An 18,221-nucleotide genomic window follows, 5' to 3' on the forward strand; every position below is an offset into this window, starting at 1 on the left:
GGTTATACACAGCTCAAATACATCTTCAACAGAGAAGCTGTAAATCTAATAACTAGTATACTAAAATGATACATCACTGGAATCAGGGGTCTCAATACCATGATAAAGGGATAGTCAGGTTACATAGCAAAAACCTGTTGACCAATTTTCTTTTCCTCCTAGAATGTAACCACTGCGCACTATTGGCCAGGGTCTAGGCAAACCTAGTGGCAGAGCTCTATCAAAATGAGCTGTACACTATGAAAGATAAAAGCTCTCATTGCAGGAGAATGACAGCAGATATTAAATTTAAAAATTTGCATTTTCTATTTTTAAAAACCTTTAAAAGTGGGAAAAAATATTTTCGTTGTCACAGGGGACTTAAACCTGCATCCAATTGCTCATGATGAATACTAAAATACCATAGTATTGCAGTATTTAGTGAAAATCGCAGTCTCCTTTGAAGATGGCAGTGACTGAGTACCTCAACAGAGCCCTGGCTCTCATAGTAACTCATCAGTGCCCCACAATTAAGTCACGGGGTGCCTATAGGAGCCAGTGCATTTCATGTAAACACCACTTTCAGAGTGATAGCGGCATTTCTATAGTTAACAGCCATGGCCCAAGCTCATCTCCAACTGCGGCAGTTAAGCCTGCTTTACATGTTACGATTTCGCATACGATATCGTATGCGATCGTAACCGCCCCCATCGTATGTGCGGCACGTTCAATTTTGTTGAATATGCCGCACAAACGATTAACCCCCGTCACACGTACTTACCCGTCCATACAACCTCGATGTGGGCGGCGAACGTCCACTTCCTGGAGTGGGAGGGACGTTCGGCGTCACATCGACGTCACGCGCCAGCCGGCCAATAGAAGCGGAGGGGCGGAGATGAGCGGGACGTAAACATCCCGCCAATCTCCTTCCTTCCGCATTACTGGCCAGGAGCCGTAGGACGCAGGTAAGATCTGTTCATCGTTCCCGGGGTGTCACACACTGCGATGTGTGCTACCCCGGGTACGATGAACAACCTGACGTTCAATTTATGAGGAATGAACGACGTGCGTGCGATGAACGTTTTACCGTTCATTCGCAGTCGCACGTAGCTGTCACACACTACAATGTACCTTACGATGACGGATGTGCGTCACTTACGACGTGACCCCGCCGACACATCGTAAGATATATTGTAGTGTGTAAAGCGGGCTTTAGAGACAGATGCTGGCTATTTTACTTAATCTGCATCTGCCTCATGTAAAAAAAAGAGCTCAGCTCCTGAGCCCCCTCCACATGCGATCACCCCCACAGTCACAGTCGTGTACGTGATATTATGCTAATCACCATCAACAACATCAGAGAGCTCGTCTTTGGATTCCTTCCAAACAGTCCAACCCCAAATGCCTGATAAATAATGGACAACAGTAGGGCAAAATTAAAAATTCTTTTTATTCAAAATATTCAAAACATGAAGTTAAAAAACCTCGCAATACATAAAAGTAATAAAATCTAATAAAAGTAATGTACAACCACCTCGTGGTACAGTGAGCCATAAGACTATTTTTTTTTTCAACAGGGAGGAAAACATTTGGAATGAGCAATTTACTTCTCTGTGACCTATTTTTTCCACTCTGAGCCTAAATTTTTGTTTTTATCATAACCTTTTTGGGAGCATTATATGGATTGTAGTGGTATCACAAATACTATGTGGTGCAATACAATTTGGGTTTAGTTTCCCTTTCAATGTAAGAATTCAAAGGAATTATCTATCAGACTTCTCTCCATGTAGAAGATGCTTACCCGTTATATAGAATTGTGCCATTTTACCATTTGGCGCCATATATAGGCCATTCTCTCGTTATGTCAGATAAATTAGGCCTTGTGCATCACATATAATGTATGTGTGTAACAGCCATCACCAAAGCCACCCCCTGCTTGTTTAGGAAGCCAAAATTTATGGTCAAGGCACTTTTAAAATGTATTTTAAAACTATGAAATTCATGAAGATGAATTTAAAAAAAAAAAAAAAAAGTCCCAGTTCCAAGAACGGTCTCCTCTCCAATTCAGTTAATATTGGAGGCTCCCAAAATAGATGACCCCATATTAGCGTTTCATACCCTATAAGGGCTTTAAAGTGTTTGGTCATCCTGCGTTGTGCAGTGATCCATTTTCTTCATCACTGGATCCTCTTATTCCTCCTTTCTATTCTCTTTCAGACGTCTGAGATAAACGAGTGGGATCAGGAAGGAGACGGCACAGACGGTGAAGCAGGCTTCAGCTCCAATCAGCCAGTACACTGCGGGGAAAAGTCACTATTTACACACGTAAGCACCGACCTCAGAGTTCTCAGGGCACTCCAGATAACAATCCGGATCCGGCACTTGGGTAATTAAAAAAAAAAAAGAGAGGGGCTGCTCATTATCCTTCATACATATTCACTGCTTCCCCTGCCCAGCGGCATTTCTGATTGGCTGCAGTCAGACCACGCCCCCATCCTGTGAGACAGCGTGTCAGCCTGCTTTCAATCAGAGACGCTGTGTGCGTGTCTATATTGGTGTAAAAATAAATGGCGTAGGGTCCCCCCATATTGTGATGCCCAGCACAGATAAAGCTCATGACTACAGGCTGCCACCCCCAGCTGTGCGTTTATCTTGGCTGTGTATCAAAATACGAGGAACTGCACGTGTGTTTTTTGTTTTTTTTTTAAATAAATAAATTTTGAAAAACTGTGTGTGGTCCCCCCCCTCGATTTTGATACCCAGCCATGATAAAGCAGACAGCTGGGGGCTGGTATTCTCAGGCAGGGGAGACACATGGTTATTGGGCCCCCCAGCCTAAAAATAGCAGCCTGCAGCCACCTAGGATTGTTGCATCCATTAGATGAAGCAATCCCAGCATTTTACCCTGCTCATCCCGATTGCCCTGGTGCGGTGGTAGTCATGGTAATAAGGGGTTAAGAACAGCTCACAGCTGCCACTAAGCCCTAGATTAGTAATGGGAGGTGTCTATGAGGCCCCCCATTACTATCTGTTAGTGAAAAGGATCAAAATAGCATCTGCGTTCATCCAGATACAACTGAATTGCTTCGAGGTGCGTAGCAGCCCACCAATCTCATATGACCAAGCCAATCTCTAGGGCATTGAGTGCAAACCAATTTAAGGGCAACTGACCACCAGCAATCAGCTTCAATTGAAAGGTTAACCTAATTGGAAGTATTGAGTTTCCCTACAGCACAACCACAGGTGAAAAGCATACACCAAACTCATAAAAGTGTCTTGTCTTCCAGATTATGTGTATAGACATCTTTTTCAGGGGGAATTCGGCTCCAAGAGCGCCTGAAAAAGCGCTAAACGCTCAAAATAACAAGCCAACGAATGAACACACAAACACATTTCAGGTTCACAAAGTGCTAGAGAAAGTTTCCTGAAGCATCTTGCACTTGGACAAAAAAAGGAGATGGTTTTTAGATGTCAAAAAGAAAAAAATTGCTATGTAGAAGCTCCAGCTAATGCAAGAGGCTCCAATTGGGGAAACCCACTTTAATAACTCAGAATTCAGTGGGGGTTTTTGGGAACGCCGACCACCTTTACTGTAATATGGGAGAGCAGCGAATAACAATGATCACTTAGGCTCCTTGTTATCCATGATGGAAGGTGAATGTGGAGACACTGGGTGGAGACGTCCCGTGAGATCCGTGTGTTGTCAAAACAGCCATTAACTTGTAATGGATGATTTACTCCGGGGCTGATGTTTGGTTGTAACGGTTCAGATTTTCGCTGACTGATCGTTTCCTGTTTTATGTCCTTCCATAAACGCTCTGAAGTCCTGGCCTCCCTCCAATGTGAGCACACCCAGCCCACCAGTGACAGGAGAAGCCTTCCCAGCACCGGCACAATGCAGCCGGACACAGAGGCCTAGTCTAATCACCCCGAGCTATGTGTAGAGAGCGGACACTCACGTGTTGCTGATAAGATGGGCCCCAGCGCTCGGGCGAGGGCCCCCAGACTCCGCAGGATTCCCATCACTGTGCCCTTCTGACTGGCTGAGCCTGGGGAGAGCAAACATCATGATATAACAGTGCTCAACACATTATAATCATTCATTGGGCCCTTCAGCCATAAAGGATCAGTAAGCCATAATTTCTGGGGTCTCAAAATAGAATATACAGTACAGGATCAGTAATGTAATGTATGTACACAGTGACCCCACCAGGAGAATAGTGAGTGCAGCTCTGGAGTATAATACAGGAGGTAACTCAGGATCAGTAATGTATGTACACCGTGACCCCACCAGGAGAATAGTGAGTGCAGCTCTGGAGTATAATACAGGAGGTAACTCAGGATCAGTAATGTATGTACACAGTGACTGCACCAGCAGAATAGTGAGTGCAGCTCTGGAGTATAATACAGGATGTAACTCAGGATCAGTAATGCAATGTATATACACCGTGACCCCACCAGGAGAATAGTGAGTGCAGCTCTGGAGTATAATACAGGATGTAACTCAGGATCAGAACAAGATAAGTAATGTAATGTATGTACACAGTGACCCCACCAGGAGAATAGTGAGTGCAGCTCTGGAGTATAATACAGGATGTAACTCAGGATCAGTAATGTATGTATACAGTGACTGCACCAGCAGAATAGCGAGTGCAGCTCTGCAGTATAATAGAGGACGTAACTCAGGATCAGTAAAGTAATGTACACAGTGACCCCACCAGGAGAATAGTGAGTGCAGCTCCGGAGTATAATACAGGATGTAACTCAGAATCAGTAATGTAATGTACACAGTGACCCCACCAGCAGAATAGTGAATGCAGCTCCGGAGTAGAATACAGGACGTAACTTAGTATCAGTACAGGGTATGTACTGTAGTGTATGTACACAGTGACTCCGGAGAATAGTGAGTGCATCTCTGCAGTATAATACAAGATATAGCTCAGGATCAGTAATGTAATATATGTACACAGTGACTGCATCATCTGAATAGTGAGTGCAGCTCTGGAGTATAATAAAAGATGTAACTGATTAGTACAGGATAAGTAATGTAATGTAATGTATGTACACAGTGACCGCACTAGCAGAATAGTGAATGCAGCTCTGGAGTATAATAGAGGATGTAACTCAGGATCAGTGCAGGATAGGTAATGTAATGTATGTACACTATTCTCCCCACCAGGAGAATAGCGAGTGCAGCTCTAGATTATAATACATAATGCAACTCTAGATCAGTAATGGAATGTACACCGTAAATGCACCAGCAGAACAGTGAGTGCAGCACTGGAGTATAATATAGAATGTAACTCAGGATCAGTAATGTAATGTATGTACCCAGGAACTGCACCAGGAGAATTGTGAGTTCAGCTCTGGATCAGTACAGGAGGAGAAGTAATGACATGCATTGTGCAATGTAATGTAGCTACCCAACCTTTCCTATAGATTCTATACGTACACTGGTGCAATGTATCCTGTGTAAATAACAGGTGTAGGCATTAGTACAAGGGGCAATCCAATAAATCAATATGCAACACCCTAATTAGAACATTAGATATGTGTGATCCGGCAGACTTTGGATATATTTCATTGACCCGGGAACTAGGATCCAAATTGGTAAAGACAGGATTACAGATAAAGTAATGGACGAAGCATTAAAAATATGGATGGATTTATTGATTGCAGAGTACACACCCGATATGGCGGCACAGAGTTCCTGCAGGTCTCTGCCCCCATTTTGGGTCTATGCACATTGCAATGCATAATGTAACCTTACACTTAGACTTTTTTCCCCAAATGTGCTGCCAAATATACCAAACATGCGTCCTGTGTTGGGCTCATATAATGGGTGTTCGTATTGTGCCGTGTGCTTTACAATACAATGCTGCATTATGTAAATGACAGATGTGCTATTATCAGCAGAATACAGTAACTAATGTGCAGATCCGCGGCTTCTTACTGGTAGATGGAGGAGGCACTGCCTGGCAATCCTCTATGAATAGCCCTCAGTACACAAAATGTTGTTTAACCCATTGCATACTGTAATTCTGCTTGCAACTAAGAGGCATGAAACATAGCGGAGACCGAGTGTTTCGTAGACAATAATCACCCTTTATCCTATCTTGCAGATGCATAGGGCTGCACCAGGGGATAGGCAAGGTAGGCAGCCGCCTAGGGTCCCACAGAGGAGGGAACGCCACTTGTGGACTAAGGAAACAATCGAACCATTGTCCAGCAGTCCTGCTAAGCTTACACTTTCCAAGACTCCCGCTATGGCCACCCAGATGGCTTGTTCCACTTCTAAATGCTATATTCCATTGAGGAAACTACTCAAAAAAAAAAATCCTGACACCCCTTGTCCAAATGTGGAAGCCTGACATTTAAAGATTTAGTAAGAAAGAAAAAAAAAAAAGAAAGAAAGGGTCATCTCCGACTACGCAGGGTTTGTTTGTAGTCTGCCGCCATGGATACATACCAGTCTGTAAGGGAGCTGTATGCCAAAGGGTAGGAGATTAAGACCATATTTACAAATCTTTATGGATTAATAAACGCAAAAAATATAAGGGTCTGTAAACTTTTGCAAGTAAGATTTTGGAATTAATTTTTCTATATCGCTTACCATATGTTGAAACCAGTGAAGATAAACAAGGAACCACAATGGCTGCCGCTGCAACAAAAAACAGGTAAAGGTTGAAGAGAAACTATACAAGATACAGATGTTATCATTAGTAGGCCCCATGTGAGGGTAATGTTATGGGGGGACTTGTAATAGTGAAGTGTGGACACAGACTCCGGCTCCAAACAACTATATTGGCAAATATTTCACCTCATCCTAGGATAGCGACCGCCAACACAGACGATGGCCACAAATCACACTGAGAAGCTCGGCAGCATCCGTTTTTTTCACGGATGCAGCATATACCCATTATAAACACACATGTCCGCGTTTTTCCGGCAATGCGAATGACAAAGACCAATACAAGTCTATGGCTCAGTGAAAAAGTCTATGGCTCAGTGTGTGTTTAACATTGCAAAGTATAAGAGAAGCTTTGTCATTTATTGATCCATTTGTGAAAAACACGGATGGAAAAACCGGTACTGGACGTCACAGCTCAGGGTCTCGTGGAGCGCAGCGTGAGCCGGGAGTGGCTGATGCTCAAAGCCTATGGAGTGTCACAACGAGTCGCTCCGTTTGAACATCTGAGTCGGGGAACATCGTAGGAAACGCTGGACTACATCGTACCTGGGAACTTTGCTTCCTGATAAATTGATGAAAGAGGGACAGTCTTGTTTTTTTTTTTTTCAGTTTTTCAGGTTTCCATTTATGGATGGCGGCCTGCCTGGACTACCGCCCGGCCTCCCTAGACTACCACCCACCTCCCTAGACTACCGCCCGCCTCCCTAGACTACCGAACGCCTCCCTAGACTACCGAACGCCTCCCTAGACTACCGAACGCCTCCCTAGACTACCGAACGCCTCCCTAGACTACCGCCGGCCTCCCTAGACTACCGCCCGCCTCCCTAGACTACCGCCCGCCTCCCTAGACTACCGCCCAGCCTCCCTAGACTACCGAACGCCTCCCTAGACTACCGAACGCCTCCCTAGACTACCGCCCGCCTCCCGAGACTACCGCCCGCCTCCCTAGACTACCGAACGCCTCCCTAGACTACCGAACGCCTCCCTAGACTACCGAACGCCCAGCTCACTAGACTAACGCCCAGAGTTTTTTTAAAAAAAAATATTTGTGTATGTTTTGTTTTTTTTTATTTTTACTTACTGGGCTAGTTATGAGGATATCTGATAGATGCCTCACCATTACTAGCACCAGAGCTTGATATCAGCTGTGCTTTGGGACAATTCACAGCTGACCTCAACCCAAAATACCATTACCCAAATTGCCACCACATCAGGGCAATCGGAAAGAGCTGAAGCAAAGCACCAGAATTGGATCATTTAATGTGACATGCTAATTCTGGGGAGGCTTCATGCTGTTATTTTTTGGCTGGGAAAGGCCCAATAACCATGGATCTTCCCAGCCTGATATCAGCTCTCAGCTATTTATTCTTCCTTTGCTGGTTATTAAAAATAGGGGTCTCCATGTCATTGTTTTATTAGGTTAATCAAGACAAGATATGAAAGGCACTAAAGGGTGCAATAGTAAAATATGTATGAGGGTTATGAAATTCTATAATTGGGAAGATGTCTATCGATCTGTCCATGTTTATATATAAGATTGGTTTATTATTTATGACAACTAGTTTTAATGTATATAGAGTATTACAATAGTGTGTAAAAGATGATATTAAAAACACATTGCACATGCATGTCTTACATGTGTCAGGCGAGAAAAAAAACCAAAGATGGACAATCCCTCTAACTATTTGGATGGCATTTTTCTTTCCAGCCTTACTAAAGTTGCTGTATATGTCCAATCTAATCCAACAATCATTCATCTGTGGGTGAATTTACCTTCGACCTCTCTGTATGCCCCAATATTTGGTAAATAAAACCATAAGTTGTAGGATTTACCATATATATATATATATATATTATATATATATATAGTGTGTGTATGCGTGTATATATGTATGTGTGCATATATGGGTGTGTGTGTTCATATCCCCGAGTGTGGTGAGTGTCACATGTCGGGGCCCCACCTTAGTAACTATACGGTATATACTCTTTGGCGCCATCGCTCTCATTCTTTAAGTCCCCCTTGTTCACATCTGGCAGCTGTCAATTTGCCCCCAACACTTTTCGTTTCACTTTTTCCCCATTATGTAGATAGAGGCAAAATTGATTGGTAAATTGGAACGCGTGGGGTTAAAATTTCGCCTCACAACATACTATCCCGGGCAGCGCCGGGTGCTAACTGTCTCTCTGTTTCTCTCCCATTCTCTGTCTATCCCGCCCTCTGTATATATCTCTCTCTTTGTCCGTCTGTCTCTTTGTCCGTCTGTCGCTTTCCCCGTCTGTCACTTTCCCTCTCTTTCCCTGTCTGTCTCTTTCCCTGTCTGTCTGTCTTTGTCTGTTTCTTACCCTGTCTGTGTCTGCCTCTTTCCCGGTCTGTGTCTGTCTCTTTCCCTGGCTGCATTGTGACACGCCAACATTCCATATAAGGGCATGGCTGCGCATTCTTCTAAAGTTCTGGCTGCACTGTGGCTCCCAGCTCCATTCGCTTTAATGGAGGCAGGTTTTTTGGCGAATAACTGTAAAGCGTGGGGTTAAAATTTCCCCTCGAAACATAGCCTATGACGCTCTCGGGGTCAATACGTGTGAGTGTGCAAAATTTTGTGGCTGTAGCTGCGACGGTGCGGATACCAATCCCGGACATACACACACACACACACACACACACACACACACACACACACATTCAGCTTTATATTATATATATATCTAATATATAAAGCTGAATGTGTATGTGTGTATGAGTGTGTGTATGTGTGTATGTCCGGGATTGGCATCCGCACCGTCGCAGCTACAGCCACAAAATTTTGCACACTCACACTTCTGGACCCAGACAGCGTCATAGGCTATGTTTCGAGGGGAAATTTTAAACCCGCTCTTTACAGTTATTCGCCAAAAAAAAAAACTGCCTCCATTAAAGCGAATGGAGCTGGGAGCCACAGTGCAGCCAGAACTTCAGAAGAATGCGCAGCCACGCCCTTATATGGAATGTTGGCGTGTCACAATGCAGCCAGGGAAAGAGACAGACATAGACAGGGAAAGAGACAGACACAAAGAGACAGACTGACAGGGAAAGGGAGTGCCAGACAGGGAAAGGGAAAGGGAGTGCCAGACAGGGAAAGGGAGTGCCAGACAGGGAAAGGGAGTGCCAGACAGGGAAAGGGAGTGCCAGACAGGGAAAGGGAGTGCCAGACAGGGAAAGAGATAGATAGACAGGGAAAGAGACAGACAGGGAAAGAGACAGACAAAGAGATTATATATATATATATATATATATATATATATATATATATATATATATATAGAGATAGATAGAGAGGGAGAGAGAGAGAGATACAGAGGGGGAGATAGACAGAGAATGGGAAAGAAACAGAGAGACAGTTACTATCCCGGGCAGCGCCGGGTGCTATGTTGTGAGGCAAAATTTTAACCCTGCGCATTCCAATTTACCAATCAATTTTGCCCCTATCTACATAATGGGGAAAAAGTGAAACGAAAAGTGTTGGGGGCAAATTGACAGCTGCCAGATGTGAACAAGGGGGACTTAAAGAATGAGAGCGATGGCGCCAAAGAGTATATACCGTACAGTTACTAAGGTGGGGCCCCGACATGGGATACTCACCACACTCGGGGATATGAACACACACAAAATGCGCCACACACTACCACGTGCTTGAGCACATATACCACCCTCAGCACACATCTCACCACACATACACCAACCTCACCACATAATCGCCCTAAACACACACAAGTCTGGTATTATCCTTCAAAAATAAAAATCTGATTAATAAACAGCCAAACTACAAGAACAACAAATGTACCATATAGGAAATACGGCAGCTGTCAGTCACATGACCTGTCTATATGTGTATGTGTGAGCTAATATATACTATCAGGGGGAGGGCTTTCTGTTGCCTGGAGATTTATCAGGCTGCCAATAGCAACCAATCACAGCTTAGCTTCTATTTTGCTACAGCTAATTAATCTGAGCTCTGATTGGTTAATATAGGCAACAATTTAATAATTACATTTCTATCTATTTGCTTTGTGGTGTTTGTGAGCAGAATACATTTTGTTAATACATTCTACTTCGCTAACAGCAGTTATTAACCCGGGCGAAGCCGGATAGTACAGATATATATATATATATATATATATATATATATATATATATATATATATATATACACACACATACATATATATAGTATATATATATATATTTATATATATATATATATATATATATATATATATATATATATATATATATATATATATATATATATAGTATATATACACACACACACATACACACATACACACACATATTAACAGTGAATGACTTCTATTCGCTTCAAAACGTAATTCTATAGCGTTCGGTTGCTACAGCAAATATTCTACATGACAAATCTCTATGTGACGACTATAGGATTTCCTCATCCACAGAAAAAAAAAATTACAGACTCTTATAATAGAAATAAAGTGGGCAGTGCCCCCTACTGGTATAAAAGTGAAATAGCAAAAGAGAAAAAAAATAAATGCGGTAGGTAAACCAAATCATATTAGGAGGATAAATGAGGCACAATGGAGGAGATTTACTGGCCTCACGCTGCTTTGTGCTTGTTTGATGCCGTAATAAATGGTTTCAAGGGAACGTGGAATGATTACTGCTATAACACGAGCACAAAGAGAGGGAACGAGTCCCAGAGAACGGCTTTGTCATATGTTCCACATTAGCCGAGCGCGGTGTGTACCGGGGCCGCCCTCCAATCTCCAGTCACCGTGTTATTTAGCTGAACAATTGGCGTGTTAAGCGGGACCCCGGATCGGGATCAGCTAATTACTGGAGGGGCACATTATACCTGCAGGAGGGAGGGTTACTAACAAGAAGTGGAGGAGCTCCGAAATTACACACCCACGGAAATCCATTATACAAGGTGATGCACAACTGGGGGCAGGGGGGGGGGGGGGCAATGCGGGATTAGTCACATATAAAAAGAGGGAAAAAAGTAACCGCACACTAATTGGAACCAAAGGTAGACAGAAAACTACTGAGAAATCATCCATCATGGCTGATATAGGAGGCGACAGCGGGAAAGGCCATATAGATTATCAACCCGCCATAATAAGTGCCATCCTTTTTTTTTTAATTCTGTTATATGGAGGCTTGTTTTCTACAGGACAAATTGTAGTCTTGAATGACAACATCCCATTTAAGCACTTTTTTTTTTTAAATAAAAAAAAATAAACTTTTTCTTTTAAAAAAACTTTCTGGTTAATGTCTTTTTTTTAACAAAATTATTCACCATTTTTTGCTGTTTTTTGTTCTCAAATTATTTTTGGTTCAGGTCACAATTTTGTTTTGCTTTTTTTTTTTTTTTTTCAAAAATTATTTTTGGTTTGTGTCACTATTTTTTGCTTTTGTTCCCCAAAAAATTATTTTTCATGCAGGTCACCATTTTTTTTTTACCACAAAATTATTTCTCGTGCACGCCACCATTTTTTTTCCCCCAAATTTATTTTTCGTGCGTGTCACCATTTTTTTTTCCTCCCAAAATTATTTTTTGTGCATGTTACCATTTTTTTGCACCCAAAAATATTTGTAGTTCATGTCACCATGTTGTTTGCTTTGTTTCCCCAAAATTCTTTTTTATTCATGTCAGTTTGTTTTTTTCAAAAATTATTTTTGGCTCGTGTCACTATTAGTTTTGTTTTAGTTTTTTTTTTTTTTTTTGCTTACCAAAATTTTTTTTCTTCAACTCACCATTTATCTTTTTTCCAAACACTATTTAACTATTTCAGCTTTGGTTAGGGTCACCACTTTTTTTTTTTTTTTTTTTTTTAAACCTGTAACTTTAAATTTTCCGTCACTGGACCTGTACGAAGACAATCTATGGCGCGTGTGTGTGTCATGCAGTACCCGCTTGTGTCCACGCGATGTCGCGCTTCCACTGTAAATAAATGAACTGTACTACATTACTGACGGATTCCGTTTGCGTCAAAACAGCGCAAGTGTGAGTGAGCCCTAAGCCATGAGGATTGCTAGAATGCCTCTGTCAGTGATTAACCCTTTCAATGCCATTGTTCAACTGCAGCAATGTTCACCTGTTAGCAGCAGGCTCTGGCTGTACAACGCAGGTGGTGCCCGGGAGAGACATATCTACCGTAATAGAAAGCGTTAGGGTCCCATCAGAGAAGGTGCACATTCTTGTGGCTGGTGGGTGCACATTAATTGGCCAATTTGGGTGCCACGTAGTTTTTATTTTATAAAAATATTCCATTCAGTATAATGCAGAATACATTTCACATATCTAATGCTTTGCATACATCTTTGAGTTCAGCAGCGACACTCCGTGTGCACTTTCATTTGTATGTAGTTTGATGACACGGAGTATCCCAAAAAAAATACTATATCTCCTATTTATGAAACTATACAGAATAAGATAAAATAATGGAAAAAGAATATTGTCAAAACTCACCAAAAGAATAGAGGAGAAGTCCGCAGCCCAGCATTATTAGGCCGTTTGCCCACCCTATCAGCAGGAAGGCTGGGATGAGAAGGATAATGGCCTACAGAGGAGACAATATATAAAAAGCAGGGATATTAATATACAAAGAGCATAATGATTAAAATATAGCATCAGAATTCTGTGTCCTGGGAGAAAAAAAAAAAAGAAAACTGAGATCTGAAGGTGTACAGACACCAAATACAGAAGGTACTTAAAGGGGTTCACCGAGAAATGTGATAAACTAAATGCTTTTAAAATATTAAACATTTTCATAAATGCTTTTATTTAGCAAAAAGGTATGCTTTATCTAGTGCACTCAGTCAGGATTTTAAAGATGGCAACTGCCATCTATATCAGTGTGCACCTGACTTATATTTTGTGGACATGCAGTAGGAAGGGCTGCCTAAACAACAACTGCTCGAGACAGACATCAGGTTAGAGCAACGTTAAGTGAGCAGAGTGGACTAAAGGAGAAGATGAAAACCTTTCTTTAGCTGACTGAGAATGAACATCCATCTCAGTCAGCCTTACAGTTTTAGTGCACAGAGTACATCTGTCTTGCTTTACATGCAGCCTGTCCTAGTATGGGTTGCACACTGATATAGATGGCAGTTGCCATCTTTAAAATCCTGACTGAATGCACTAGATAAAGCATACCTATTTGCTAAATAAAAGCATTAATAAAAATGTTTAATATTGTAAAACAGGTATGCTTTATCTAGTGCACACAGTCAGGATTTTAAAGATGGCAATTGCCATCTATATCAGTGTGCAACCCATACTAGGACGGGCTGCATGCACAGCAAGACAGATGTACTATGTGCACTAAAACCGTCAGGCTGACTGAGATGGATGTTCATTCTCAGTCAGCTAAAGACAGGTTTTTATCTTCTCCTTTAGTCCACTCCGCTCAGTTAACGTTGCTCTAACCTGATGTCTGTCTCAAGCAGTTGTTGATGAACATCCATCTCAGTCAGCCTTACAGTTTTAGTGCACAGAGTACATCTGTCTTGCCATATATGCAGCCTGTCCTAGTATGGGTTGCACACTGATATAGATGGCAGTTGCCATCTTTAAAATCCTGACTGAATGCACTAGATAAAGCATACCTATTTGCTAAATAAAAGCATTAATAAAAATGTTTAATATTGTAAAACAGGTATGCTTTATCTAGTGCACACAGTCAGGATTTTAAAGATGGCAATTGCCATCTATATCAGTGTGCAACCCATACTAGGACGGGCTCCATGAACAGCAAGACAGATGTACTATGTGCACTAAAACCGTCAGGCTGACTGAGATGGATGTTCATTCTCAGTCAGCTAAAGACAGGTTTTTATCTTCTCCTTTAGTCCACTCCGCTCAGTTAACGATGCTCTAACCTGATGTCTGTCTCAAGCAGTTGTTGTTTAGGCAGCCCTTCCTACTGCATGTCCACAAAATCTAAGTCAAATGCACACTGATCTAGATGGCAGTTGCCATCTTTAAAACCCTGACAGAGTGCACTAGATAAAGCATACCTTTTTTTTTGTTAAGTAAAAAGTTATTTATTAAATAAATACATTTAAAATATTAAAACAATTTTCTAACAATTCTCAGAGAACCCCTTTAAAGAGTTAATCTGGTAGGACTTGATTCTTTTACTGTTATGTTTAATTAGATCTATCATGCTAATTAAATATTCAGTATAGGAGCGAGAATTATCATCAGATTCAGAAGTTCAACTTTACGGAGTCCCAGAAATTTCCACCTATGACTGTCCCAGTGGGGTACATGAGCCAAACTATGGGCTGGCTGTTTATTAATTTCTTAATAATGTTAAGCTCGTTTAGCCTTCTATACAGTTAGCCTAGCTGGCCACTATAATCACTAGTCGTTTCTTTTCCCTAACCAAATAATGGCTGTGTTGAGAGAAGAAAATTTACTTTTAATTCTATTTTTATTTCTATACTTAAAATTTCTTTAAGGCCAGAGTCACACTTGCGAGTGCCTCGCGTGTAACTCGCGCGAGTCTCTCATTGAATCATCCGGCACGGACTCGCGCTCTCCTGACAGGAGCGGGTCGGTTTCATGTATGTCTATGCAGCTGAGATGCTCCTGTCCTGAGAGTGAGAGTCCATGCCGGGTGATTCAATGAGAGACTCGCGCGAGTTACACGCGAGGCACTCGCAAGTGTGACTCTGGCCTAAAAAGGGAATCTGTCGGCAGGTTTTTGCTATGCAATCTGACAGAAGAATGAGGTAGGGGCTGAGCGATCCAGCGATGTGTCATTTGGTTTACTAGGTGCAGCAATTCTTCTCTTTTGCTGATGTAGCAAAGCTCAGTTGCTGAGCTGTGTATAACCCAGCTCAAACCACTGATTAGCAGCTTTTTGTGCACGCTGTATAGTGACCAAGCTGCTAATTAATGCTTGGGGCGTGGTTGGACCAGGAGGCACAAGGCCAGTTGTCCTGAAGTTATAAGCTCCTGCCAATTATTTTGAAACAGCAAATCAGCTCAGTAAGTGACACATAGCTATAATCAGGGTCTCTTCCCTTCATCATGGTGCTGTCAAATTACATAGCAAAAACCTGCTGACAAATTCCCTTTAATATCATTGATATTGTTTTCTGTTTGTTTTATCTAGAGATGAGCAAATCAAACCCCAGTCCAGTGGTCCGGTCAGTAGTAAGTTGTGTCAATCGGCAGCCCTTCCGGTATCCCTGCTCTTCTTTTATATAAGCGGCCTGGTGCAACACCACGTGCGCATCACAGGAGGTCGACTAATGAAAAAAGAAACTAGGGACGCTGTCCGGTAGTAGGCGGTTCCCGTTTGGCAGACACTGACTACATATTTGGCAGCTCGACCAGGGTCCTGCAAATTGCTCCACTCATTTCCAGCCTCACATTTCCAGTGATATGTGCCTTAATTTCTAGGTTTGGGTGGCCTCATTCAGACTTTAATTGTTTTCACGCAAATTTTTTGTGTATTTCATGGATAGAACAGGAACCCATTATATTTTGTGACACTGTTCACACATGAGTGTTATTTGGGGGGACCGTGCCAGCATCCTTTTTTGAGTCAAGGATCAAAGTCATAAAAAAAAAAAAAATCTGAAAATCACATGCACATTGATGGTACCTGTATGTAATCCATGTGCAGTCTGATTTCCTGGCAGCTAAATAGGAAAGGGTTCTTTACAGTTAAAGCAGTCAGACTGTGGAATGCCGACCACAAGAGCTAGTAATGGCTGAGGTGGTACCAATATTTAAGAAAAGGTAAAAAAAGATATTTGGAAGTTCGTGTCATTTCAAAGGTGGTAACTAGACTACTACACTATTAACTAGACTACAAGGAATGGAGGCGCCCGTATGATGGGGGGTTGGAAAAGTTGGATTTGTTTAGCTTAGAAAAATGACATCTCAGAGGAGATCTCATTTATATGTATACATACTTGTGTGGTCAATATAAAGGACTGGCACATGAGTTATTCCTTCCAAAGACAATACTAAGGACCAGGGGGCACTCACTGCGAGTGGAAGAAAAGCGATTCCGACAGCTAAATAGGAAAGGGTTCTTTACAGTTAGAGCAGTCAGACTGTGGAATGCCGACCACAAGAGGTAGTAATGGCAGATACTAGAACAGCTTTTATAGAAGGGCTGATTTCCTCATTACACAACATTGTTGGTTATAAATAATTTAATGACAAAATATATAATTGGTGGGGGGGGGGGTCTGAACTAAATGGATTGAGGTCTTTTTTTCAGTATATATAATGGATGAAAGCTGGGGAAATTTATATTCGGCATACAAGAAAATGACTGATAAATATTGGAATTTTTTTCTCAGTCTTTTTTTTTTTTTTTTAATTCTTTCCCCAGAACAGAACTAGGTAAATGTACACCCATTAATCACAGCTCCCATCATTTATCACTACTTGCAAGCCATTACGCAGTTGACGGATCATTCAATTGCTGCAAATATTAACATATAAGCTGCCATTTGGAATGATCTTCGTGGCCTCCTGCTGCACTGCCGGATGTTTGCCGGCCACTAGCGCAGCACCTGGAGGATACCGGCGCCGTGGCCCTCGCACTATGACGTCGCTGCATACGGTACTTACCCGCTTCACAGCTTTCACCTCATTTCCTGGTTTGATTCTCCGAGCGTATCCGCCCTGGATCACAGCCATGGTCATTCCAATGAAGAAAAACATCTTCCCCTGCTGCATGCTGCCAGAGAAAATCAAACAGAGCAGGTTATGGGGCTTCACAGCCGGGAACATTCCCATGGTGTCCGTGCAGTGTTTATCCCAGATCTGATCACTTCCAGATGTTCCCAGGACAAATAAAAAGCTCCACCCAAAACCAGATAATAATAATAATAATAATAATTTTATTCATTTATATAGCGCTATTAATTCCACAGCGCTTTACATACATTTGCAACACTGTCCCCATTGGGGCTCACAATCTAGAGTCCCTATCTGTATGTCTTTGGAGTGTGGGAGGAAACCGGAGAACCCGGGGGAAACCCACGCAAACACGGGAAGAACATACAAACTCCTTGCAGATGGTGTCCTTGGTGGGATTTGAACCCAGGACCCCAGCGCTGCAAGGCTGCAGTGCTAACCATTGAGCCACCGTGCCGCCCGATATTTACATTATAGCTGGGGCCTCCATTTTTTATTTTATTTTCTTGGGGCGGGGAATGGTTATCCAGCTTTCCCAGACGCCCAAAATCAAATCTGCTGCTTCATGCAGAGTTGCATGGGTCTGGGTGCAACTCCAACTTCTACACCTTTTTATCTACATCACTGGCGGACACAGACAGAAGAGGGCCCCTGTGCAAGAACACTACATGGGCCCCTGTGCAAGAACACTACATGGGCCCCTGTGCAAGAACACTACATGGGTCCCTGTGCAAGAACACTATATTGGCCCCTGTGCAAGAACACTACATGGGCCCCTGTGCAAGAACACTACATGGGTCCCTGTGCAAGAACACTATATTGGCCCCTGTGCAAGAACACTACATGGGCCCCTGTGCAAGAACACTACA

At 42.4% G+C, this 18,221-nt stretch overlaps 1 protein-coding gene across 2 annotated transcripts in view; it reads right to left on the reverse strand.

Moving 5' to 3' along the window:
- Window positions 1-1,410: 1,410 nt before the first annotated feature.
- Window positions 1,411-18,221, reverse strand: part of SLC75A1 (solute carrier family 75 member 1) — a 74,922-nt gene continuing 58,111 nt past the window's right edge. For both annotated transcript variants that reach the window (XM_075333082.1, XM_075333093.1), the window contains exons 9-13: window positions 17,284-17,392; window positions 13,150-13,240; window positions 6,593-6,640; window positions 3,939-4,028; window positions 1,411-2,276 (exon numbers count right to left, since the gene is read on the reverse strand). In XM_075333082.1, coding sequence (XP_075189197.1) covers window positions 2,170-2,276; window positions 3,939-4,028; window positions 6,593-6,640; window positions 13,150-13,240; window positions 17,284-17,392 — 445 coding nt within the window. In that variant the 3' untranslated portion in view covers window positions 1,411-2,169. The remainder of the gene's footprint in view (window positions 2,277-3,938; window positions 4,029-6,592; window positions 6,641-13,149; window positions 13,241-17,283; window positions 17,393-18,221) is intronic.

This window comes from Anomaloglossus baeobatrachus, chromosome 1 (genome assembly GCF_048569485.1).
Source record: "Anomaloglossus baeobatrachus isolate aAnoBae1 chromosome 1, aAnoBae1.hap1, whole genome shotgun sequence".
NCBI classification, from domain to species: Eukaryota; Metazoa; Chordata; class Amphibia; order Anura; family Aromobatidae; genus Anomaloglossus; species Anomaloglossus baeobatrachus.